Source organism: Notechis scutatus, chromosome 2 (assembly GCF_049901735.1).
Source record: "Notechis scutatus isolate UNSWTSFEM ecotype Mainland chromosome 2, rNotScu1.2, whole genome shotgun sequence".
NCBI lineage: Eukaryota > Metazoa > Chordata > Lepidosauria > Squamata > Elapidae > Notechis > Notechis scutatus.
In genome coordinates this window covers 258,988,488-259,015,356 of record NC_142010.1, presented here as the reverse complement: position 1 = coordinate 259,015,356, position 26,869 = coordinate 258,988,488, and the positions used below count along the sequence as shown (strand labels likewise).

General features: G+C 44.0%; 1 protein-coding gene across 1 annotated transcript in view; it reads left to right on the top strand.

The window, feature by feature from the left end:
* Positions 1-26,597, top strand: part of ARK2C (arkadia (RNF111) C-terminal like ring finger ubiquitin ligase 2C) — a 135,846-nt gene extending 109,249 nt beyond the window's left edge. The window contains exons 4-8 of the mRNA XM_087958688.1: positions 10,657-10,786; positions 13,307-13,405; positions 16,662-16,757; positions 21,131-21,237; positions 26,221-26,597. Of these exons, the coding sequence (XP_087814814.1) occupies positions 10,657-10,786; positions 13,307-13,405; positions 16,662-16,757; positions 21,131-21,237; positions 26,221-26,338 (550 nt within the window). The 3' untranslated portion in view covers positions 26,339-26,597. The remainder of the gene's footprint in view (positions 1-10,656; positions 10,787-13,306; positions 13,406-16,661; positions 16,758-21,130; positions 21,238-26,220) is intronic.
* Positions 26,598-26,869: the final 272 nt, after the last annotated feature.

Genomic DNA, 26,869 nt, shown 5'->3' with positions numbered 1-26,869 from the left:
CACTTTTGGATATTTGAAGCGCACAATTAAGGGTGAAGTTAAGCAGGGGTGCAATTCAACCGGTGTAACAACCAGTTTGGTGAGTGTGCACTTTGCGCGTGTGCAGAGCATTTGCTACTGACCGTCTCCAGCAATCCCTGTGTGTTAAACAGCTGACATACGGCAATCCGCTGTGCTGCGCAAATTAGCTGAGCTTGAAAAAGAGGATAAGCACAGCCTAGAGCCCAGGCGGATGGGTAGGCCCAACAGCTGATAGTTGGAGCAAACTGAACCATTTCTCTCCCAGCTGATCCTTGGCACTACCGGTTCACCCGAACCGGGCCAAACTAGTAGAATCACACCCCTGAACTTAAGTACAGGTAGTCCTCGACTTAAAACACTTTGTTTAGTGACCGGTCGATGTTACAACGGCACCGAAAAAAGTGACTTATGACCATTTTCATGGTTGTAGCATCCCCATGGACACTGTTTGAAAATTCGGATGCTTGGCAACTGACTCATATTTATGACGATTGCCGTGTCCTGGGGTCATGTTATCCCCTTTTGTGACCTTCTGACAAGCAAAGTCAACGGGGAAGGCCAGATTCACTTCACAACCGTGTGGCTAGCTTAACAAATGCAGCGATTCACTTAACAATGGTGACAAGACAGGTCGTAAAAGGGGAAAATGTTCGCTTAATAACTGTCTCACTTAGCAACATAAATTTTGGGCTGAATTGGTAAGTCAAGGACTTCCTGTACCTCTTGGAGGAGATAGGAGAGTGACAACGTACGTATGATGACGTCACACCAATGTTATGACTTATAGTTTGTATTTTCATCGGACATCCTAATTAAATATACCAGGGCTCTTCAAAGTTGACAGTTTTAAGACTTGTGAACTTCAACTCCCAGAATTCCTCCCCCAGTCATGTTAGCTCAGGAATTCTGGGCGTTGAAGTCCATAAATCTTAAACTTTCCAAGTTTGAAGACCTTTGAAGTATACAGTCATGGAATTTGCTTGTATGTCATCTTAATGTCATCACGGTTTCTGTTAGGTTCAAGAAGCCAGGAACCAGTATAGAATTCAAAAATACTACAAGTTTATTTTCTGCTATCTATATATAAGAATCTGAATGACTAATAATCAAGGTGAATTGGTGACGGATAAGAGTCACCTGGACTTCAAGAGGGGTGGGCTAAGGTCTCTATGGGGGCGTAGGGACTCTAAATTGATGATGTAACAGAATAACAAAATAAAAGAGTTGGAAGGAACCTTGGAGATCTTCTAGTCCAACCCCCTGTCTAGGCAGGAAACCCTATATCATTCCAGACAAATGACCAATCTCTTCTTAAACACTTCCAGTGTTGGAGCATCCACAACTTCTGGAGGCAAGTTGTTCCACTGATTAATTGTTCTCACTGTCAGGAAATGTCTCCTTAGTTCTAGGCTGGTCCTCTCCTTGATTGGTTTCCATCCATTGTTTCTTGTCCTGCCTTCAGGTGCTTTGGAGAAGAGGTTGATCCCCCTCTTGGAACACTGTTATCATGTCTATGGAGATTCTCCATCATCCAGGTCATGGGTTGTCCCAAAGGTGTTTGTTTTTTTCCCAAGAGGCAACTAGACTTTCTGGTTTTTCTTTGAAGGCATTTCACTTCTCACCCAATAAGCTTCTTCAGCTCTGACTGGATGGTGGAGAATGGAAGGATTGATACTCCTTGCAGACAGCTGGTCATTTGCATTCTTTTAGTGGGTCATTAAGGTTACCTGGAGGTTTATCTATGTCCTCAGTGTCATCTGAGTGGTGGAAATGGATGCATGGAGCCTTCTTGGAATTCCTGAAAGGACTGTGTTGTAGATTGGAGATAGATGATGTTGTATCCCTCCCCCCGTTGAGAGAGGGCTTGTTTGGTTCAGTTTTGACATTGATGGTCTCTTTGACCCCTCTTTCAAACCACTAGTCCTCTCTGTCCAAAATGTGGACTTTGTTGTCTTCAAAAGAATGGCCTCTGTCTTTTCAATGCAGATGGACTGCTGAATCTAGTCCTGATGGGTTTGTTGTGCCACGCGTTTACGAAGTGCACTTTTGGGACTGCTGTCATGTCTCCCCTAGTCTTTCTTTTCATGTGTTTGACTCTGCCCACCTGTTCAGCCTGGTCATCTTCTACAGTTTCTGATAGACACAAGGCGAAAGGTTAGAAAAGTTAGGGTCCCCAAACTTGGCAACTTTAAGACTTGTAGACTTCAACTCCCAGAATTCTCCAGCCAGCATAGCAAGTCTTAAAGCTGCCAAGTTTGGAGACCTCTGGAAGAATGATCAGATGGCCCAATCTTCAAAAGAAAGAAAAACGAGAATTCAAAGGCTACAGGTCCATCTGAGAATGACATCCAGGAAGCGGAGCAGTGTGCACTGTCCTATAATTGGGTAGACCTGATAAAAAAACACTTAATCCAGTAAGATTCTTCAGCTTGTAAGACCCATTACACTAATTATCAGAGTTCAGGATGGGTTTGTCCAAGGCAATTCTTCTGTGCTTAACTTTCTTTTTTATTGAGTGGATGTTTTAGTGGATTATAGGAATGCTACTGACATAATATATCTTGATTTATAACTTGTTCCTCCAGGGGACTGGAGGCTAAAACATATAAAGAATGGTTGCTGGAATTGGATATGTCTAGTTTCATGAAAAGAAGGACTATGGGGGACATGATAGCAGTGTTCCAATGTCTCAGAGGTTGCCACAAAGAAGAAGGAGTCAATCTATTCCCTAAAGCTCCTGAGGGCAGGACAAGAAGCAATGGATGGAAACTAATCAAGGAGAGAAGCAACTTAAAACTAAGGAGAAATTTCCTGACAGTTAGAACAATTCATCAATGGAACAACTTGCCTCCAGAACACTGGAAGTTTTTAAAAAGGTGTTGGATAACCATTTGTCTGAAGTGGTTTAGGGCAGGGTCCCCAACACGCCCGCGGACCGGTACCGGCCTGCGGAACAAGCCTTACCGGGCCGCTGGTTGCTGGGCGCCGCCATCTTTTTGGTAAAAGTGCTTCCGGTGAGCTTTTCCAGGTAGAAAGCTCACGGAAGCACTTTCATCAAAGATGGCGGCGCCACGCCTCGGTGAGCTTTTCCGGGTAGAAAGCCATTTCTACCGAAAAAGCTCACCGGAAGCGCTGGCGCCCGCTGACATCACCGGAAGCACTTTTCGTCAAAAAGATGGCGGCGCCCAGCTGATGCGGAACCGGGCAGCGGCGTCGAAAAGGTTGGGGATCCCTGGTTTAGGGTGTCCTGCCTAGGCAGGGGGTTGAACTAGAAGACCTCCAAGGTCCCTTCCAACTCTGTTATTCTATTTGTGATTTATTTGTGATTTTAACTAAACATTTGATGAACTTTTCCATGACATTCTGAATAGTAACCTAGATAATTGAGATCTGAATGGCAAAAAAAAATTAAGTAGTTACATAATTGGCTTGGAAAACCTCATCAAGTTGAAGGCTCAGTTCTAGGACCTTTGGATGACATAAAATAGGAATAGCTAATACTCTGGAATGTAGAAATAAAATTCCAAATGAGCATGATGGTGTAGAGCAGGGGTCTCCAACCTTGGCAACTTTAAGCCTGGAGGACTTCAACTCCCAGAATTCCCAGCCAGCAAAGCTGGCTGGGAATTCTGGGAGTGAGTCCTCAGGCTTACAGTTGCCAAGGTTGGAGACCTGGTGTAAGCAAGGATCTTCAAATCTGGAAAGTTTAAGACTTCTGGGCTTCAACTCCCAGAATTCCTGAGCTAACATGACTGGAGGAGGAATTCTGGGAGTTGAAGTCCTCCAGGCTTAAAGTTGCCAAGGTTGGAGACCCCTGGTGTAGAGCAAGGATCTTCAAATCTGGCAAGTTTAAGACTTCTGGACTTCAACTCCCAGAATTCCTGAGCTAACATGACTGGAGGAGGAATTTGGGAGTTGAAGTCCAGGAGTCTTAAAGCTGTCAAGTTTGAAGACCCCTGATGTAGAGATATAGGAGGAAAATAATATTATTTACCAAAGATAAATGCCGAATTCTTCATTTAGGAGTGGGGAATTAAATGCACAGGTGTAGAACACAGAGGACCTTCCTGGTTTGGAACAAGTGACTGTAGAAACGATCTTGGAATTATAGTTGATTGAAAACAGAAAATGAGCTGTGTGGGGTGGCTATAAAGCAAGAAGAAATATAACTTCCAGACTATGGGAAGTAATTATTTTACTTTTATTCTGCATTGACCATACACATCTTGGGTCCAGTTCTGGATAGCCCAATTTAAAAAGTTTCTCCAAAGGGTGCAGTAAAGGGCAATGAGTGAGGGCTAGAAACTTAAATTCTAAAGGAGATGTGTGGAAGAGGAATGGAATAGAACAGAATAGAAAATAGAATAGAATAGAAAATAGTGAATAAAATAGAAAATAGAATAAAATAGAATAGAATAGAAAACATGGAGTGCAGTAGAGTAGAGTAGAATCCTCCTCCTCCTCCTCTTCCTTTCTCTTTAAACTGCTGGAAGGAAGCCATTTCTTGGCTTTGTCATTGGCTAAAAATAAGTCATTATTGGTGTCTGTTTCTGGTAGTAGCCCGTATCCTCGTCTAATGTTCTTCCTTGCCTGACAATCTCCTTTCTCCATCTTTTCTCTTTCTCTTCAATATCATGTTCTCTCTCTCTCTCTCTCTCTCTCCTCTCTCTCTCTCTCTCTCTCTCTCTCTCCTCTTTCTCATTTTTCTCTCTCTCTCTCCTCTCTCTCTCTCTCATCTCTCTCCTTTCTCTCTCATCTTTCTCATTTCTCTCTCTCATCTCTTCTCTTATCTCTCTCACCTGTCTCTCTCCTCTCTCTTTCTCTCTCTCATCTCTCTCTCATCTTCTCATTTCTCTCTCTCTCATCTCTCTTTCTCTCTCTCATCTCTCTCTCTCTCTTTCTCTCTCATCTTTCTCATTTCTCTCTCTCTCATCTCATCTGTTCTCTCTCTCTCTCTTTCTCTCTCTCTCTCATCTCTTCTCTCATCTCTTCTCTCATCTCTCTCATCTCTCTCTCTCTCATCTGTCTCTGTCCTCTCTCTCTCTCTCTCTCTCTCTCTCTAAGCTAAATCATATAGCTATGTATATATGTATGCATACCTGCATGCATGCATGTAAGTAGGTAGGGATGGGCTTCAAAATTTTTGGGAATGGGTTCTCTGCCCCGGTTGCTGGGTGGGCGTGGCCATGATGGGCGTGGCCTAATCGGCCTTCTGCACCATGGCAGGAGGGTTGTTTGCCTTCCCTGAGCTCCGGAGGCTTTCCTCAAGCCTCCAGGAGGGAGAAAATGGCATCCCCCAGGCTCCAGAAGCCCCCTGGAGGCTGAAAAGTGGTGTGTTTCCGGCCTTCCAGAGCCTCCGTGTGGGCCCTGTACTTACCTGGGATCCAAAATGGACCATGTGGGGACTCCTGGGAGGGGCAAGGCCAGCGGGGGTGGGATTTGCCGGTTCACCGAACTGGCCATAAAATAGCCATAAAATGAGCTATGGGTTCGCCTGAATAGGGGAAAACCGGTAGCAGTCCTCTAGATAGGTATATATGTATGTGTTATGACTCGGAGGTTTGAGCCTGCTCTGTTAGAAGACACAGCAATGAGAAAGAGGAGGATTTGGCCTTGAGGTTTGAGCCTGCTTTGCTGGAGGACACAGACTTGAGCCATGAGGAAGAGGAGGATTTGGCTCTGAGGTTTGAGCCTGCTTTGCTGGAGGATTTGGAATTGCCTTCCTCCCCAGGACCTTCCTCCCTGGTTGTGCCTCAGGTGTCGGCAGATAATCAGGAGAGCGTAGCGGAGCCTCTGGCTGAGGATCAAACTGAGGAATGTTGGTTTGATGCGAGGCAAAGACGCAGGCATAGGCGTGAGATGCAACGCAGAAGGAAAGGACAAACCAGGGACTGAGATGAGAGACTGACAGGCCCCTCGGGGAATAAAAGTGGGCGTGTTAGCTCTGGATTCTCATTCGGGACAATTTGTTAATTTGGGATAGAAGCTTCGACAAATTCTGTGTGTGGCGTTTGCCTGTGATTTATGTTCTTGCTTTATTAATCGGACTTGGCAGGCAGCTTGTGGGAGACTGCCAAGGACTTCTCCAGCCAAAGGAATTTAACCCTGTCGTTACTGGTCCTGTCTGCTTGTTTATATTCCTTTGGAAACTTGGACTCTCACCTCGTGGGCACAGGTGAGACATAACATGTATGTGTGTGACTTTTTATAGGTTAAGTAGCACCAACATGCCTAGCACCTTAAAAGTCACTTAACATTTCACAGTTGGTTCCTGCTGACCCCAAAGGTTGACGCTGTTCGTTTTGATCAGGGAGACTGAAAGGCAAGGTTGAAGGAAAGCGGTTAATTTTCTGCATATTGTTTACCTCAAGAGTTTGAATTTGTTTCATGCTGAATTCCGAATTCCTGCCTAGAAATGAAATGCCTTTATTAGAGCTTATTGTCAAGTCCACAAAGCCATAGGGCCTTGATTGCAGGATTCTTTGAAGATGGCCTTTTCGGGATCACAGAGAACAAAAGTTTGGCCTTTTTTACTGTTTCCCTTCTCCTCTCCTGACCCTGCTCTGAAACATCCTGGGGTTAATTGTACCTAACAGTCGCACACTGAACCTGATCTTGGGATGACTCACTTTGCTTCAGGGCTCTTGTTCCTTCCACCCAGAAAAACAGAAAAGACATTCACTCCCGTATTAGCAACGGCGTTAAGTTGAGTGTACCACCTTAGAGACCGGGGAAGACGTTTTGTGAAAAACCAGAGTAAGGATCTTGAGTGGGTGGCTGCAAAAGGCCTTGGAAGACGCGTTTGGCAATTCTAAGAGAGGGCGAGGATGGTTTGGGTGGGGATTGCCCTCCATCTCAGCTGGCTGGGGTTGCCCTTTGTAGAGTTAGACCCTAGTGTGGAGTCGTTTAAAGATGTAACAGCACAGAGAGAGAGAGAGGAGAGAGAGAGAGAAAGACAGAGAGAGAGAGAGAGAGCGCAATAGAAGAATGAGAAAGAATGACTGGCTTGAAATCACCAGGAAGGGAGGAAGGGAGGGAAGAAGAGAAGGGAGGGAGGTAAAGAAGAGAAAGAAGGAAGGAAGGAAAAGGAAAGAAGGGAGGGTGGGAGAAGGGAAGGATGGGAAAGGAGGAAAGGAAGAAGGAAAAGGAAAGAGGGAGTAAGGAAGGGAGATGGGAAGGGAGAGAAGGAAGAAGGAAGGAAATAAGGAAGGAAATAGTAAGGGAGGAAGGGAGGGAAGGAGAAGGAAGGAAGGAAAAGGAAAGGAAGGGAGGAGGAAAGGGTGGAAGAAGGGGAAGGAAGGGAGGGGAAGGAATAAGGAAAAAAAAGAAGGGAGGGAGGGCGGGAAAGGAGGAAGGAGAAGGAAGGAAAAGGAAAGAAGGGAGGGTAAAGGGAAGAAAGAAGGAAAAGAAAAGAAGGGAGGAGGGGAGGGAGGGAGGGAGGAAAAAGGAAAGAAAGAGGGAAGGAGGAGAAGGAAGGAAAGGAGGAAGGGAGGGTGGGAGAAGGGAAGGAAGGGAAGGAAGAAGGAAAAGGAAAGAAGGAGGGAGGGAAGAAGGGGAAGGGAGGGAAGGAGGAGAAGGAAGGAAGGAAGAAACGGGTGGGAGGAAGGGAGGAGGGAAAGAATAAAGGAAGGAAAGAAGGAACGAAGGAAACAGAAGGGAAGGAGAAAGGCAGGAAGCAGGGATGGGATTCTGCCAGTTCGCACCTATTCGCTAGAAGGTTGTTAACCTTCTAAGCAGTTCGGAGAACCGGTTGTTAGAAGAAATTACTGGCCTAATCCTGTAAGGAAGGCAGGAAGGAAACATTCTGGTGTTGCTTACAAAAGCTGCCTCTCCGTTAACCTTTATTACATTCTTGGCAGGACTAGACTTCCTGTCTCAGGAACTTCTCTGGAGTTTTTTTTCCCCCTCCTCAGTTTCCCTTCCTTTTGCTTCAATCCCCTCTGGCTCTGTGGAATTTGCTTCTCCCCATCTTCAAGTTGTCCCCTCCGCATGTCTTTCCGGATGTGTATTTACCTCCACGTTGAGGGAACGGAGGGCAAGAGAGAACTCAAGGTCCGCGTTGAAGGAATCACTCAGGCAAAAGCATGTGGAAAGGGAGGTCACTCCAAATTCGGGTGGAAGGAACTGCAGAACCAGGGGCGGGCTTCAAAAATTTTAAGCAAAGGGTTCTCTGCCTGGTTGCTGAGTGGGCGTGGCCATGGTGGGCGTGGCCTAGTTGGCCTCCTCCACCATGGCGGGGGGGGGGGTATTTTTGCCCTCCCCAGACTCCGGAGGCTCTCTGGAAGCCAGAAACAGGCCCAGCTTTCCTAAACTTCCGGAAGGCCCATTTTTTGCCCTCCCTGACCCCCGTGGACCGCATGGAGACCCGTGGGAGGGGCGGGACACAATGGGCAGGGCCAGCTAAGAGTGGGATTTGGGGGTTCTTCAAAACTGCCCCAAATCTTAGCTAGGGGCTCTCCCGAACCCCTGCGAACCCTAAGCAGCCCATCACCGTGACTGTTTTAAAAACTCTGATACCCCTTGAGTCCAAATAGGTTGAAAATCTCCTCATTTTCAAGATGATATACTATCGTGGATGCTTTGAAGTTGCTCCGCAGATCCTTTCCAATAGAAGCAAAAAAATAATATGGCGATTGGAACAGGGAATGTTTGTACAAGCAGGGACTTGATGTTAAAAATGTGCTTCTTCCTCTGAAGAAAACATCTCTTTTTGTCATCTGTTTATTTTTCCCATTGCAATTAGCCTAAGGGGCCTGGTTTTTGGTACACATCTCTGTGTGTGCTTGTGTTATACAAACAAACAAAAAGAGAGACAGACAGATACATGGTGCACCCGAAGGCTTGTTAAACCGATCACGGGAAGCTTTTCTTTCCGAGAAAATATTATCGTACTTAGAAATGTTGAAAGGTCATGCATCAAAGAAGGAAGAAAGTAATTAGAAGAAAAGGACAACCGATGCATACATTTAATGCAATTTATATAATAAATTGTCTATAAGGCCCGACTTTTGGTATACCCTGCCTACCTATGAAATATTTTTTGCTGCATCCTAATGAATAATTCAGCTGAAGGTGAATTTGTTCCATGATCCCAGAGTTAATTTATCAGTCACTCAATAAAACAACAAAGCAGACAGTTTAGGTAATCTGTTCTCAGTGGATTTTTCTTATAATCTTTTTCTTCCCCCAACGTGGAAGACCCTTATTAAAGATCTGATAAAGAAGGTAATGTCAGGATCAAACATGCAGATCTATACATATAGAGTTCAGACTAGCTACTTTATTGCTGAATGCCTATTTTACAGGAATCTTCCCAAAAGGGTAGCTTTCATCTGGGAAAGACCAGATAAGGCTCAAAGGCATGCAGATTACAGATTAACAGAGTTGGAAGGGACCTTGTAGGTCATCTAGTCCAACCCCCCACCCAAGCAGGAAACCCTACACCATTTCTGACAAAATGGCAGTCCAGTCTCTTCTTGAAAGCCTCCAGTGATGAAACTCCTCCAACTTCCGAAGGCAACTTCTGTTCCATTGGTTGATTGCTCTTGCTGTCAGAAAATTTCTCCTTATTTCTAGGTTGAATCTTAGTTTCCACTGACAGTTTCTTGTCCTGCCCTCAGGTGCTTTGAAGAATAGCTTGACCCCTTCCTCTCTGTGTGTGCATTCAGAGGGGGTCACTTCTGTTTACATAATTAATTCATAATAATTCCCCATCTGAGCCCTTCTGCAGACAGATACGATTGCTCTCCAACAGGCACATTGTAGTTCAAAGTTTCCTAAAATGTGATGTATTTTATTCATATATATATATATTTAAAAATAATAATTTTAAATTGATATGCTGCCCATCTGACTATGAGGCTTTTGTAAGTGACTCTGGTCATCTTACAAGGCAATAAAAATATAAATATAAAAACAGTTACAAATATAAAATTAATTTAAATGAGCCTCGGTGGCACAGTGGTTAGAGTGCAGTACTGCAGGTTACTTCTGCTGGCTGCCTACAATTTGGCAGTTCAAATCCCACCAGGCTCAAGGTTGACTCAGCCTTCCATCCTTCTGAGGTGGGTAAAATGAGGACCCAAATTATTGGGGGCAAGAGGCTGGCTTTGTAAACTGCTTAAAGAGGCTGTAAAAGCACTGTGAAGTGGTATATAAGTCTAAGTACTAATTGCTATTGCTATTAAAATTCCAAGACCTAAATACAGAGTGAACCCCACCCCCAAGGTATTCTTGGGGAGATGGAGACAAAATCCAGGAGAGGGGTGAAGATTTTTATCTTTGTGTCTTTGTTAAAAATAAATATCTTTGCATTGTTTCATTGTTCATGGATGTTTTTTTTAGGGTATGTACATTAAGATTACCTTCGAAGAAGTATAATAGCAAAACAAATTAGAAATGTCCCCAAAACTTCCTCCAACTCTGAAACTTCAACTTCCTGTTAGACTTCGATATAGGATGATCACCATGTGGTGACTTTTCCTTGTTTTCCTCCAGAATCTATTAACAGCCAGGCCTTGGCAATGCAGGCAAAAAAATCAATGTAGGCATTTGGGCGAGGGAAAGTTGTCTAAAGGACGGGATGATTACATTGTCCATTTTATTGATCCCTGATTTTGATTTTTGTCCTTCTAGGGATCTGAGTGTTGATGCCAGTCTCAGTCCCAACCAGTTCCAGGTCAGGCCAGTTCCTCAACATTATCAGCATTATTTGGCTCCACAAAGAATGCATCATTTCCCTCAGAATACATCCTCAACGCAGATGGTAAGTCAAGAAGTATGTTAGTCAGGGGTGAGATTTTTTTTTTTTAACAACCAGTTCTGTGGGCATGGCTAGGCGAGCATGGTCATGTGACTGGGTGGGTGTGGCTTCTTCTCCTTCTCCTTCTCCTTCTCCTTCTCCTTCTCCTTCTCCTTCTCCCTCCTTCCTCCTTCCTCCTCCTCCTCCTCCTCCTCCTCCTTCTCCTTCACCACTTCTTCTTCTTCTTCTTCTTCTTCTTCTTCTTCTTCTTCTTCTTCTTCTTCTTCTTCTTCTTCTTCTTCTTCTTCTTCTTCTTCTTCTTCTTCTTCTTCTTCTTCTTCTTCTTCTTCTTCTTCTTCTCCTCCTTCTCCTCCTCCTCCTCCTCCTCCTCCTCCTCCTCCTCTTCTTCTTCTTCTTCTTCTTCTTCTTCTTCTTCTTCTTCTTCTTCTTCTTCTTCTTCTTCTTCTTCTTCTTCTTCTTCTTCTTCTTCTTCTTCTTCTTCTTCTTCTTCTTCTTCTTCTTCTTCTTCTTCTTCTTCTTCTTCTTCTTCTTCAGCACCACCACCACCCCATTTTTGGGACCTTCTGGGCCTCAGGAAAACCTCCTAGGTGAAGCAGTAAGATAGCGAGGGAGATCCCGGCACAGCTGATCATCAGAACAGCTGATTGTCGGGAGGGGAAAAAAAGAAAGAAATACCTTAAGGAGCGACTGGGCGGGAAAGACCGCAGTCAGCAATGTCAGGCATGCACACAATGTCATGCATGCACGATGAGGACTGACTGGGCGGGGAGGGGAGGGGCGGGCAGAGAGGGACGAGGCCAGCCAGGGACACGATTTGCCAGTTCTCCGAACTGTGCAGAATCATAACAACCAGTTCTATAGAACCGCTCCAAATCGGTAGAATCCCACCCCTGATATTAGTCAGCAGAAGCAGTTTGATGTCAGGAATAATGGATGTTGCACTGAAATCTTCCAAAGTCCATGGCTTGGAAGAGAGAAGGTCCAGGTTGTATTCCAGTGAAATGATTCCGTTTTTGTGCCAAACTCTCTGAAAAATGATGTCAGTCCCAGAATATATATTACTGGTCTAATTCATGTTCCGTTCCAAATTTGACACCCAATGGCTTCAATGAATGCTTTTGACTATTGCTGTATTTCCCAGAATTCCAGAAATGCAGAATTTGACAGTTCTCGATGCTCCTCTGAAATATAAGGAGCATCTCATTGGCAAAACATTCCCTTAAGAAACTGGCGCCCAAGAATCCAAACGACCACAAGCGGGCAGTAAAGAGAAGTAAATCTCCTCCACGCAAAGCCCCATCTAGTGGTTCTTGAGAGGATTGCAAATCTCAATGCTCCATCTTGTTTTTTCTTCTTCTTTGTTTTTCCACTCAGTATGATGGGATGAAAGACACAAAGAAATGTAGACCTCTGATATCTGATCCATGACCAGGATTGCAAATCTCAATGCTCCATCTTGTTTTTCTTCTTCTTTGTTTTTCCACTCAGTATGATGGGATGAAAGACACAAAGAAATGTAGACCCTCTGATATCTGATCCATGACCAGGACTTCAATTTGGGATTACATCCCCAGATACCCTTGTCAGAAGCCCTGGGAAATGGGCATCACAGTCTTCCTGAAAGGGAACCTTAGATGGCTCCTCAGTGTATCAGGGAGAAAAATCAGTTAGAGGAGTTATTTGTCCTTGGACATATTGTGTGAATCCAGAGCTGGTTTTGCCAATTCAGTTTGTACCTGTTTGGTCTGAATGATTGACTAGGATTCTTTCCTTCCTTCCTTCCTTCCTTCCTTCCTTCCTTCCTTCCTTCCTTCCTTCCTTCCTTCCTTCCTTCCTTCCTTCCTTCCTTCCTTCTTCCTTCCTCCTTCCCTCCCCCCTCCATCCCTCAGTCCCTCCTTTCTGTCCTTCTCTCTCTCCCATCCTTCTTCCTTCCTTCCTTCCTTCCTTCCTTCCTTCCTTCCTTCCTTCCTTCCTTCCTTCCTTCCTTCCTTCCTTCCTTCCTTCCTTCCTTCCTTCCTTCCTTCTTCCTTCCTTCCTTGCTCCATCCCTTGTTCTCTCCTTCCTCCTCCCCTCCCATTCTTCTTCTTCCTTCCTTCCTTCCTCCATCCTGCATTCCTCCCATCCCTCCCTTCCTCCCTCTCTCCCATCCTTCTTCCTCTCCCTCCCTCTCTCTCTTCTTTTCTGATTTGCTTTTCATGAGGGGAAGGGTATTCTTTTTAACTTCCTGATCTTCCTGTCACATTTCCCAGAGACTTTACAAAAATAAAGAAGTAAAGTTTTTATTATAAAGTTTCACCTCAGTTTTTGAGCTTCTCCTGCCTCAGAATGAGAAGAAACAGCACTCATTTTTGCCAGCGTGATTAGAAATGGTTTCAGAGTCAACCAAATTGGGTGAGCCCTGGAGTTTGGGCAGCTCCTCAAACTATATAGTGAGGGACCCTTTTCAGAGGCTATTTGATATTCCCTGAAGCTGAGGAGAAGGAAGCCAACCCCTCAATGTTGCCTCTCTTCATCGCTTCACAGGTTGTCCACGAAATCAGAAATTACCCCCAGTTTCAGCTGCTTGCTCTTCAGGGACTGAATCCAAATCGGCACACATCTGCCATGCGAGAAAGTCATGAGGTGAGTTCCAAAAAGCATTTTTTCGCCTACTGGGTGGCTGCCCTTTAATCACATGTTTTAGCGCAGGGGCGTTCAAACTTGACCACTTTAAGACTTGTGGACTTCAACTCCCAGAATTCCCCAGGCTGAATTCTGGAAGTTAAAAGTCCACAAGTCTTAAAGTTGCCAAGGTTGGACAACCCTCATCTAGAATGATGCAGCAACTCAAACATGGCTTTTCCCCCAAGGGTTGGACTACAGCTCCCAAAATTCCAAGCTTTTGTTTTGCTCTGTTGGAAGAAATATCCATCTAGTTCAGTTCCAAGTGAGGAGAAACACTTGGAAACATGGAGGGTGATTGGAGATGATGGTTTAATGGAGCAGAATCATCAAGCACATGATCCTGGTGCAGCTGAAGACATGGAATGGAGAGTGAGGGTTATTTATACCCTCTCTTGGGCCTTGCCCTTGAGCTTCTTGTTCCTGTGACAAGGGCATGTATTCTATTGGTTGCTGTCAGACCATGTGGGGTTATGTTTGTCTGAATCAAGTTTGGTTGGAGCCTGGCCTGATATAATGTCCTTAGGAGATTTTGCAATGCAGGGATCTATGCTGCTAGATGAGCTAATCCTATTATGTACTGAAGCATCATGTCTTCATCCCATCAGCCTGGACCGGAAGGTCTTTTGTCTTGTAGATAGGCTGTCCCAGTCCTTCTCACTGGTCACTAAATATCTGCTGGGGACAGGGAGCTGGGGTTGAGTTCCTGTCTCCATTAAGATTTCCATTTCTCTTTTAGGGGAAATATAATATTCTGCCTTTTTAATATTTCCTAAAATATTTCACCGTTCCAGGAGAGAATTGGGCGCTAACTTTCTATAGCTCATTGGATTCCTAAAGACCCAGGCTGGAGAAGGAGGCCAAAATAACATAACATAGAACAGAACAGAACAGAATAGTAAGGTGACCAACCGTCCTCCTTTAGGGAGGACAGTCCTCCTTTTGTAAGTTCTGTCCTCTCTCGAAAAGGGTCCTCCTACATGTTTTCCTTTTTGATATTGGAAGACTAATCTGTAAATCTCTGTATTTGATCGATGCCCAGCCGACCCGTTGTGTGTGATGTGACGTATTTGTATTTGACATGGCGATTCGTCAAGGCTTGGTATAGTGCGGCGAGACGCGATTATGAGACGTATGCGCTCCATGCAGGAGAATTATTTTGAGAGTGTGTGCCGTGCGCAAGAGTGCACCATGCACAAGAGTGTGCCATGCGCAAGTGGCTTTGCTTTTTTTTATTCAATTTATTTGTGTCCTCCTTTTCATTGTAAAAAGTTAGTCACCTTAAGAATAGAATAGAATAGAATAGAATAGAATAGAATAGAATAGAATAGAATAGAATAGAATAGAATAGAATAGAATAGAATAGAATAGAAAATATGGAATGGAATGGAATGGAATGGAATGGAATGGAATAGAATAGAATAGAATAGAATAGAATAGAATAGAATAGAATAGAAAATATGGAATGGAATGGAATGGAATAGAATAGAATAGAATAGAATAGAATAGAATAGAATAGAATAGAATAGAATAGAAAATATGGAATGGAATGGAATGGAATGGAATGGAATAGAATAGAATAGAATAGAATAGAATAGAATAGAATAGAATAGAAAATATGGAATGGAATGGAATGGAATGGAATGGAATAGAATAGAATAGAATAGAATAGAATAGAATAGAATAGAATAGAATAGAATAGAATATATGGAATGGAATGGAATAGAATAGAATAGAAAATATGGAATGGAATGGAATGAAATAGAATAGAATAGAATAGAATAGAATAGAATAGAATAGAATAGAATAGAATAGAATAGAATAGAAAATATGGAATGGAATGGAATGGAATGGAATGGAATAGAATAGAATAGAATAGAATAGAATAGAATAGAATAGAAAATGTGGAATGGAATAGAATAGAATAGAATAGAATAGAATAGAATAGAATAGAATAGAATAGAATATATGGAATGGAATGGAATAGAATAGAATAGAAAATATGGAATGGAATGGAATGAAATAGAATAGAATAGAATAGAATAGAATAGAATAGAATAGAATAGAATAGAATAGAAAATATGGAATGGAATGGAATGGAATAGAATAGAATAGAATAGAATAGAATAGAATAGAATAGAATAGAAAATATGGAATGGAATAGAATAGAATAGAATAGAATAGAATAGAATAGAATAGAATAGAATAGAAAAGAAAATATGGAATGGAATGGAATAGAATAGAATAGAAAATGTGGAATGGAATGGAATGGAATGGAATGGAATAGAATAGAATAGAATAGAATAGAATAGAATAGAATAGAATAGAATAGAATAGAAAATATGGAATGGAATGGAATGGAATAGAATAGAATAGAATAGAATAGAATAGAATAGAATAGAATAGAATAGAATAGAATAGAATAGAATAGAATAGAATAGAATAGAATAGAAAATATGGAATGGAATAGAATAGAATAGAATAGAATAGAATAGAATAGAATAGAATAGAATAGAAAAGAAAATATGGAATGGAATGGAATAGAATAGAATAGAAAATATGGAATGGAATGGAATGGAATGGAATGGAATGGAATGGAATAGAATAGAATAGAATAGAATAGAATAGAATAGAATAGAATAGAATAGAATAGAAAATGTGGAATGGAATGGAATGGAATAGAATAGAATAGAAAATATGGAATGGAATGGAATGGAATGGAATGAAATAGAATAGAATAGAATAGAATAGAATAGAAAAAATGGAATGGAATGGACTGGAATGGGATAGGATAGGATAGGACAGGACAGGACAGGATAGGATTAGGATTAGAATAGAATAGGTATAGAATAACAGAGTTGGAAGGAACCTTGGAGATCTTCTAGTCCAACCCCTGCCTAGGCAGGAAACCCTACACCAGAAAAATGGTTATCCAACATCTTTTTAAAAATTCCCAGTGTTGGAGCATTTACAACTTCTGGAGGCAGGTTGTTCCATTCCATTGCTTTGCGAAGAGTCAAGAAGTCTGCATGGAACGATCCCATTTCTGATGAAGGGCCTATTCTCTACCCTTAATGGGCTTTGGATGAAAAAGAGCTTTTGGGGGGATGGGGTGGGGTGTCAGAAAGAAAAAATTACAGAAATAGCTGGCTAAGCAAGTCTATGGTAGACAGAAACTCTTTCAAACTCTTTCATTTCTGTCTCTCCCCTGATCCAGGAGTTGTTGCAACTAGAAGACAGGTTGGGAAGTGTGAGTAGAGGGGCCGTGCAAAACACCATCGAACGGTTCACTTTCCCGCACAAATATAAGAAGGTAAGCATTGGAAGAGAGGCCCGTGTGATGTCCCAAGCAGAGATGGGTCAGCAGCCTTATAAATGGAACCGTTAAAACTCACCGTCTTCCGTTTCTCCCTGATTCCGTCCAAAGCCATCGACTTTCTATAAATGGTGTTTGCTTTCGTTGTCCTCTTAATGTTTTCCCCTCCTTCAGATCTCTGCATGCAGGCCTATTTCCCAGGGAGATATAGGGGCTTTGCTACAAAGACTTTATTATTAAGTTTATTATTAGACTTAAGTAGCAATAGCAATAGTGCCAGGGGTGGGCTTCAAAATTGTTTAGCAAAAGGTTCTCTATCTGCTTGCTGGATGGGCGTGGCCCTGGTGGGCGTGGCCTAGTCAGCCTCCTGCACCTCCGGAGGCTTTCCTCGAGCCTCCAGGAGGGTGAAAACAGCCGCCCCAGACTCCGGAGGCTCTCTGGAAGCCGGGAACAGACACATTTCCGGCCTTACCAAACTTCCGGGAGACCTATTTTTTTACCCTCCCAGAACCTCCACGCACACCCTCTACTTACCTGCGTCCAAAATGGGCCGCGTAGGGACTCCTGGGAGGGGTTGGCAGGGTGGGGCAGGGCCAGCCAGGAGTGGGTTTTGGGGGTCCTCCAAACTGCACAGAATCTTAACTAGGAGCTTATCCGAACCCCTGTGAACCCCCCAGCATCCCACCCCCTTTCCGCATTTAACGGACCTTGGAAGGATGGAAGGTTGAATTAACCTTGAGCCGGTCAGGATCAAACTCCAGGCTGTGGGTAGAGTTAGCCTGCAATACTGCATTCTAACCACTGCGCCCCCAACCCAGACAACTAATAGCAACAACACTTAGACTTATATACCACTTCACAGTGCTTTATAGCCCTGTCTAAGCTGTCGACAGGATCAGCCTCTTGCCCCCAGCAATCCAGGTCCTCATTTTACCAACCTTTGGAAGGATGGAAGTTTGAGTCAACCTTGAGTCAGTCAGGATTGAACTCCTGGCAGCGGGCAGAGTTAGCCTGCAATATGGCATTTTAACTTATGCCTCACCAGGGCTTAAGTACATGAAATTGTTTAGAGATCATATAGAAATATATTGCAGGTAGTCCTTCACTTACAACCACAATTGAGCCCCAAATTTCCATCTCTAAGCAAGACAATTGTTGAGTAAATTTTGCCCCCTTTTATGACCTTTCTTGCCCCCTGTCAACTAAAAAAAATACTTCTTTGGTCTTTTTAGTTGCCAGCAGAGAGGGAGTGGGGGAAAGCAGTGCATTCCTTAAATGCTTCAGATAATCGCTTTGGCACCCAAAGCTTTTGGCACACAAAATTATTACTGGAAAACATGATTGATGACTCTTGGCTATGGATGTGTCTCATTGGAGAATATACATCCAGGGAGTGTGGGGAAGACCAGGGTCAAAGATGAAATGAATGATGTGTCTTAGAGTCGGCTGCACCCAGGAAACGCCGACATGTCAACTCCTAATAAATTGCTCTTTTTTACTCTGAGAGAAATATGAGTCAGTTGCCAAGCACCCAAATTTTGATCATGTGACCATGGGTGATGCTGCAACGGTTGCTAAGTGTGAAAAACGGTCATAAGTCACTTTTCCCCAGTGCTGTTGTAACTTCAAATGGTCACCCAACACACGCTAACACAACACAACACAACACAAGGACTATCTGTACCTACGCTGTGTTCATTTTTCTTTTATAACAAATGAATGTGGAGCATAGATTACTTCTGCATATCCATTATTCATAAAGCGGTACTAAATGGTCAGAAAATTAGCTTCAGTGAAACCCAATTCTCCCCCCTTCACCTTTTCCGTTAGGATCATTTGCAAACATTGCTGAATCCAGGCTGATATTGAAAGATTAATTGCTGACTTCCAAATGCTGGTTGTAAGTTGTTGAAGGAAAGAGTAGCAAAAAACGTAACCTGTTTTTGAATGCCACGGTTTTTCACTCGCTCCTTGAAAACCAGATAACAAGTGTGATCTAAGGCCTAAGTGTAACAGCTGACTTTAATTATTGTTTTCCCCACTTCAATGAAAATGTCTTTTTCTAAAACTTTTGCATTTTCATACAAGGACACCTTGAGGGTAAATATGTTCCAAATGTGCTACCTCCCTGCCAATACTTTGAGTCTGTTATTAATATGTTGTGCTCCTTCATATATCCACTTTAACGAACATTCCCTTGTTTTAATTGATATTGATTTACGCACCATTTCTGCCCATGCAGAAGTCCAAAATTTATGATGTAAAGTTTTATGAGGCAAAGTTAAAATCGTTTTCCAAGTGAAGCAATCTTTTTGAACCTTGGCCACGTTGTAAGATACATGGGCTTCAATTGCCAGCATGGGGGATGACATCTTAAAATTCTCGGGGTTGAGAAAAAAAGTGCTTTAGGGGATGTATAGACATATCGAGAAAAAACCTGAAGACCCCAGGGCTTTTTGGCATATGAAAAGGACCGGGACTTCAGTGACATGGCCAGTAGCCATCTTGATTTGGTTGATCTCCCCAATGGGAAGGCCATTTAGATCAGGGGTGTCAAACACATGTCACCACTGCATCATGTGACATATCAGGACTTTTCCCCTTCCTTCCTTCCTTCCTTCCTTCCTTCCTTCCTTCCTTCCTTCCTTCCTTCCTTCCTTCCTTCCTTCCTTCCTTCCTTTTGTTTTCTTTCTTTCTTCCTCCCTCCCTTCCTTCCTTCTCTCTCTCCCTCCCTCCTCCTTCCTTTCTCCCTCCCTCCCTCCCTTCTTCCCTCATTTCTCCTCCCTCCCTCCTTCTCCTCCCTCCTTCCTTCCTTCTTTCTTTTTCTTTCTTCCTCCCTCCCTCCCTCCTCCCTCCCTCCCTTCTCTCCTTCCCTCCCTCCTTCTTTCTTTCTCCCTCCCTTCCTCTCCTCTTCCCTCATTTCTCCTCCCTCCCGTCTTCTCCTTCCTTCCTTCCTTCTTTTGTTTTCTTTCTTCCTCCTTCCCTCCCTCCCTTCCTCCTCCCTCCTTCCCCCTCCCTCCTTCTCCTTCCTTTCTCCCTCCCTTCCTCCCTTCTTCACTTATTTCTCCCCCTCCCTCCTCCTTCCTTCCTTTTGTTTTTTCTTTCTTCCTCCCTCCCTTCCTCCTCCCTCCCTTCCCTCCCTCCTTCTCCTTCCTTCCTTCCTTCCTTCCTTTGTTTTCTTTCTTTCTTCCTCCCTCCCTCCCTCCCTCCTTCTCCTTCCTTCCTTTGTTTTCTTTCTTTCTTCCTCCCTCCCTCCCTTCCTTCCTTCTCTCCCTCCCTCCTCCTTCCTTTCTCCCTCCCTTCTTCCCTCATTTCTCCTCCCTCCCTCCTTCTCCTTCCTTCCTCCCCCTCCCTCCCTCCCTTCCTTCCTTCCTTCTTTTTTTTTCTTTCTTCTTCCTTCCTCCCTCCCTTTCTCCTCCCTCCTTCCCTCCCTCCCTTCTCTCCTTCCCTCCCTCCTTCTTCTTTCTTTCTCCCTCCCTTCCTCTCCTCTTCCTCATTTCTCCTCCCCTGTCTTCTCCTTCCTTCCTTCCTTCCTTCTTTTTTCTTTCTTCCTCCTTCCCTCCCTCCCTTCCTCCTCCCTCCTTCCCTCTCTCCTCCTTCTCCTTCCTTTCTCCCTCCCTTCCTCCCTTCTTCACTTATTTCTCCTCCCTCCTCCTTCCTTCCTTTTGTTTTTCTTTCTTCCTTCCTCCCTCCCTCCCTCCCTCCTCTTCCTCCTCCATCCTTCCCTCCCTCCTTCCCTCCTTCTCCTTCCTTCCTTGCTCCCTCCCTCCCTTCTTCCCTCCTTTCTCCTCCCTCCCTCTTTCTCCTTCCTTCCTTCTCCATCCATCTATCCTTACTTCCATCCATCTGTCTGCCGGTCTGTCAATCCATTGCACACTGAGTTCCTCCTGAATTCTGAAAGGGAGAGGAGGAAAAAAAAATCCCTATTTGTTCCTTGTGACGATATCCACAAAACTGGGCTATTTAGAAAGTCAGGGAAAGCTTACAGTTTGCACAGACCAGAGAGAGAGAGAGAGAAATAAACCCTTCCTAAGATCAACGTCTCTTAAAAGTGCAGCCTTTCAGGGACTTAGCTGATGCCTTTACCAGGGAACCGGTGAAAGTGTTTACCGAGAATGCTTCTCACTGGGTGTGGGGCGTGGCGGGGTGTGGCAAGGTACATCCATTAACCACCTTTCCTCCTGAGAAATGGTTGACTTGCGCATTAGAACTGGTCCCATCCTTCTGTAGGATTCTCAGTGGACAATCCTCCCCAACCCTTCAATATTTCTGGATCACAACTGTGCACCTTCTCCATTCTTAGTCATTTCAGCAGCATCTGTTGTGACACTATGGTGTGTTGTTGTTTTTTTGTATGACTTTGCCGACAGCGATGGCCGCAGGAAGACAAAACAGAAAAGGAAGAAGGAGAAGAGTCAGACACCGACGAGAAGTGCACGATCTGCCTCTCGATGCTTGAAGACGGCGAGGATGTGAGGTATCGTTTATTCTTACAGAAACTCTGGACATGATGAACCTTTTATTTTGTTTTGTCCTCTGATTGACGGTGAATCCTTAATTCTTGCTTTGCAGGCTCATAGCTTCTCTTGGTCTCCCTTCATTCAGATATTTGCTCCCTCGGTCTGATATTTGCAACTGCAGCTGCTGGCAAGGTTGCATACAGTTTGAGAAGGAGGATCTATCACCATGACGGTGAACCTATGGCACGCGTGCCAGGAATGGCACAGAGAGCCATCACTCTGGGCACGCCAGCCGTCACCCATTGCTTTTTAGGTTCCGACATGTGCATACACACTGGCCAGCTAGTTTTGGCATGCGCACGAGTGCTGGAAAGTGGAAGAGCAGCTCCCTGGCACACATGCACATGCTGGGAAGCTGAGCTTCTGGTTTCCAGTGTGCATACGTGCCAGAACCTGGAAGACCAGGTGGCCGGTGCGCATGCACACCAGAAACCAGAGGATCACTTTCCTGGCATACACTTGCGTGCTGAGGAGCTGCTCTTCCAATTTCCAGTGCTCCCTCACCCACGCGCTCCCGTTTCAGAACTCGATGGCAAAAAGCTTCGCCAACGCTGGTCTACAACAAGCCGCCATGGCCAACTCACTGCAGGCCAACTTACCGTGGGACACTAATGAGACTAATACCGAAGAAATAGTTGAAAAGAATCATTAAAGAAAGAACACCAATTTTTTTTAAAAAACAAACAAACAAACAAAATTGAAATAGTTAAATGGAATTGTTGAATTGTCCCACAGCAAAGTGTCCAGTGGTGAGTTGTCTCACTCTGAACAAGGTAGTCTAAAAGTTCTCTCCTATTCTGAACATAAAAATTAAAATACAGAATTTAAATTCCTGTCCTGAACATGAAAATGCAGGCATGACAAATTGTTAGGGGTGGGGAGGAGGAGGAGAAGAAAATATTGAGGAGGAGGAGGAGGAGGAGGAAGAAGAGGAGGAGGAAGAGCAGGAGGAAGAGGAAGAAGAGGAGGAAGAGGAAGAAGAAGAAGAGGGAGGAGGAGGAGGAAGAATAGGAGGAAGAGGAAGAAAGAAGAAGAGGAGGAAGAAGAAGAAGAAGAAGAAGAAGAGGAGGAAGAGCAGGAGGAAGAGGAAGAATAGGAGGAAGAGGAAGAAGAAGAAGAGGAGGAGGAGGAGGAAGGAAGAGGAGGAGGAAGAGGAAGAATAGGAGGAAGAGGAAGAAGAAGAAGAGGAGGATGAGGAAAGGAGGAGGAAGAGCAGGAGGAAGAGGAAGAATAGGAGGAAGAGGAAGAAGAAGAGGAGGAGGAAGAAGAATAGGAGGAAGAGGAAGAGGAAGAAGAGGGAAAGGAGGAGGAAGGGAGGAGGAAGAGAAGAAGAAGAGGAGGAAGGAGGAAGAATAGGAAGAAGAGGAAGAAGAAGAAGAGGAGGAGGAGGAAAGGAGGAGGAAGAGCAGGAGGAAGAGGAAGAATAGGAGGAAGAGGAAGAAGAAGAAGAGGAGGAGGAGGAGGAAGAATAGGAGGAAGAGGAAGAAGAAGAAGAGGAGGAGGAAAGGATGAGGAAGAGCAGGAGGAAGAGGAAGAGAAAGAAGAGGAGGAGAAGGAAAGGAGGAGGAAGAGGAGGAGGAAGAGAAGAAGAAGAGGAAGAAGAAGAAAAGGAGGAGAAAGAGGAGGAGGAAGAGGAAGAATAAGAGGAAGGAGAACAAAAAGAAAAGGAAGAAGAAGAGGAAGAGGAGGAGGAAGAGGAAGAAGAAAATTTTAGACCCCTCTTTTTAAAATTATGTGAAGTTCTGCTTAATCTTAGCATGGTCCAGAGGTGGTATTCAGCAGGTTCTGACCAGTTCTGGAGAACTGGTAGCAGAAATTTTGAGTAGTTCAGAGAACTGGCAAATCCCACCTCTGACTGTAGATTTTACGGTATCCTTCCTCTTCCACGCCCACAGAACCGGTAGTAACAAAATTTGAATCCCACCACTGGAACGGCCCACATATTTACAATAATAGAAGAAAATTATTGCTGTTAGTGCGAAGTCGTGTCCGACCCATCGCGACCCCATGGAGACTCAAGCACGAAACCCTATACCACTTCAAACAAATGGTTGTCCAATGTCTTCTTAAAAGCTTCCAGTGTTGGAGCATTTACAACTTCAGGAGGCAAGTCGTTCCACTGATTAATTGTTTTCACTGTGAGGAAATTTCTCCTTAGTTCTAGCTTGGTTCTCTCTTTGATTAGCTTCCATCCATGGCTTCTTGTCCTGTGTGTGTAAGATTCCAAGTAATGCAATCATCATCAAATGAACTCAGAGGCATTGTAGTTCCTCAAAGAACTATTTTATTTAATTATAGTCTGTTGATGCTTTAGAGGTTAAAGTAAATCAAATTTTTAAAAACCATCTGTTCTGAATGTTTTCATTCAGGTACATTTTCCTGAGATAGAATAGGTAGAACAATTCCACATTTCTTGAAATTTCTTGGGGTATCTGCTCATCTAAGATTCAAACACAGAAGTTGCTATATTTCACGTGCTTTGTTTTATGAATATTTCTGGCTCTTGCATCCCCTTTTACACTATCACCAGATATCAGGGTCCAAATTAAGGCAAGCAATATACATTTCTCTCCGTCAAATTAGTTTCCAAACCTTTACACACATTCCTTTTTGTTTCATTTCCTGTACTTTTTTCAAAGAGATGAATGCATCCTAAGGAGGAAAAAAAATAAACTGGATTAAAAACTGCCATCTTTAACAATCCAGCCATTCATCCTACTTGGCTTTTCTGCTTTTTCTTTTTAACACCTCAAGGGATGCTTTTACCAACGGCTCTTAACACTGCAGTTTTATAAGTAGCTAAGTGATGTCTTTGCCAGTCTGGGTTATGTGCAGTAAGATTGCACCCAGCTAAGATTTCAGTTACTTGGATACTGTCCTTGGTGCTTGCGTGTTGTTGCACTTACAGTCTTATCGGAATAGGTTTCTGGGCCAGCCAATTTCTGGTTCCATTTTTAAATTAAACAGAATGGAAATTTGCTACCGTAGATCAGATGCATAGTCAGAGACAGAAAGATCTCTTAGCCAGTTTTGTAAACAGTGTTTAATAGGTTCGCTGCCCTTCGATCAAAACCACATTCTTTAAAGATTAGAAGTGTAGGAGAAGGAAAAAGAGAGGTTTCAGCCTGGAGTAATAATGTCGCTGTAAACGTTCTAAGTCAGTGGTGGGATTCAGCCGATTTGCACTGGTTCAAAAGAACCGGTTGTTAAATTACCCACCTCCCCGCTTTCAAAGTGGATCCTGGCCACTGCACTGCACTGGAATGGAGAAACGGGAAACGGAGTGCCTGGCATGAGGGATTGACGAGACCGCTTTCCCTCTTTCTTCTCCCTGCTCCTCCTCCTTTTCTTGTGCCGGCCACTCCATTGCCTGTTTCTCCATTGCAACGCAGCACCCGGGATCCACTTTAATAGCGAGGGTGTGCGTGTTTTAATTTAACAACCGGTACACTCAGGGCCAAGTTGCCTGTTGCAGGAGTCTCATCCAGCATGTGTGGTGGAGCTGGAGGATGGGATTGGGCCATGCCTCCCACAACAGCCAACCTGACCCTGGGCAAACACCAGTTGTGAAATTATTTGAATCCCACCGCTGCTTTAAGTCCAATACCTCTTGATTTCCACTAACTCTTATCTAGCACCAATTTAGTACCAATCATGAGTTGAGTTGATTCTCTTGTAAATAGGTACCTTGCTCCACCCACCTCTAGCTCTGGAAGAGTCTTGAAGGGTGAAACCCATTAATGGATACTTGGTCTGAATAGGTGGACTGGGATGGAGGGACATATCGGGAATGGTTGTAGTGACAAGGCAGAAGACCATTGTTATTTTGAGGAGTTTAGTGACATATTTTGATTTCTCCTTTATTAAGAAGAGCCTAGAAGTTTAGAATCTTCACGTAGCTTGGAAGATTTCCTCTCCATGAAAAAAATCTTTGGATGCCCCTCCCAGAGTCATGTGCCAACCAGTCAGGATTCAAGCCTTACAGTCTCATAACCATAGCAGGTCATAGTGCCAAGTTTTGATTTAAAAACTTCAGGCTGTTGTTATTATGGAACCTAGCTCTGGTTACTATGGAAATGCTATCATTATTCTCCTGGCAGCCTGCAAGAGATTTGGGTATCACCCTGCTAAGTAGGCATGTTTTTAAGGCTATGGTTTGTAGCTAAAATAAAGCCTAAAATCCTTTTATTTACTGGAGTATTTGTTGTCTTTGGATCAAAAAGAACCAAATGCATGGACACATGATCACTGCCTTGACACATGGCAAAACAGCAATATGTTACAATCTGTTACCCAGTAGATCTTATTTTGGAGAGAGGTCTTTGGTGCCCTCTAAGCTTGGTTTGTTTCATTACCCAACTGGGTCACATTGGAAGGAAGGAAGGAAGGAAGGAAGGAAGGAAGGAAGGAAGGAAGGAAGGAAGGAAGGAAGGAAGGAAGGAAGGAAGGAGGAAAGGGAGGGGAAGGAAAAGAAAGGAAAGGAAGGAAAGGAAGGAAGGGAAGGGGTGAGGAGAGATGGAGGGGAGGAAGGAAGGAGGAAGGGAAAGGAAAGGAAAGGAAAGGAAAGGAGGAAAGGAAGGGAAAGGAAAGAGGGAAGGAGAAGGAGAAAGGAAAGGGAAAGGAAACGAAAGAGGGAAAGGAAGGGATTGAAAGGGAAAGAAAGGGGAAGAAAGGGGGAAGGAGGAAGGGAAGAGAAAGGAAAGGGGAGAGGAGGGAGGGAGGGGGAAGGAAGGAAGGATGGTGTTACCTAATTTGGGTAACAAAACATCTTCTAGAAAGCAACCAAGCTCAGAGAGCAATAAAAGACCCCTCATTTCAACCCTGGGCTGTGAAGAGTCTCCTTTATAGATCTTATTTCAATGTCTGTCCATGCCTCTGATGAAGAGCAAATCTGGCTTCCCGGCCGGAATAACGAGGACTTGTCTTCTTCTGTCTTCCAGGCGATTGCCGTGTATGCATCTCTTTCACCAAGTGTGCGTCGACCAGTGGCTGGCAACCAGTAAGAAATGCCCCATCTGCCGAGTGGACATTGAAACACAACTCGGCTCGGACAGCTGAAATGAACCGCCATGCAGGGAGGGGGGGTGGAGCTGCCCCTCCCGCTCTCTTTTTTGTGTGGTCCTTTACGGGGCCATCGGGGCCCTCGGCCACGAAATGTTTTGCCTTTCTGAGCCATTTGAGTTTTTTGTTGTTTTTTTTTGTTTTTTTTTTTCCCGAAGAAGAAAGCCTGCAAGCACATTCACAGATTATTTAAATTAAATGAAAGAAATAAATAAATAAAATTTAAAAAAAAAAAGAAAAAAAAGAGGAGGACAAGAGGAGGAAGAAGAAAGGCGACGACGACGAAGAGGACTTGAGGGTTAAACTCTCGAAAGCGTAGGAAGGGATCTGAGCGGCATGCGTGGGCTGACATGCACAGGAACAACGGCTCACACGCCCGGTGGAAAGAGCCAGTTGTGAAAAAAAAAATATGAAGGTACTTAGTGGTCTAATGTTGGCCTTCCAATCCTACTTCTCAAAAGGGTTGTATATATATATACCTCTTGAATAAGTAGACATGCATTAGGGGTTCCTTAGCTATTTCTTACG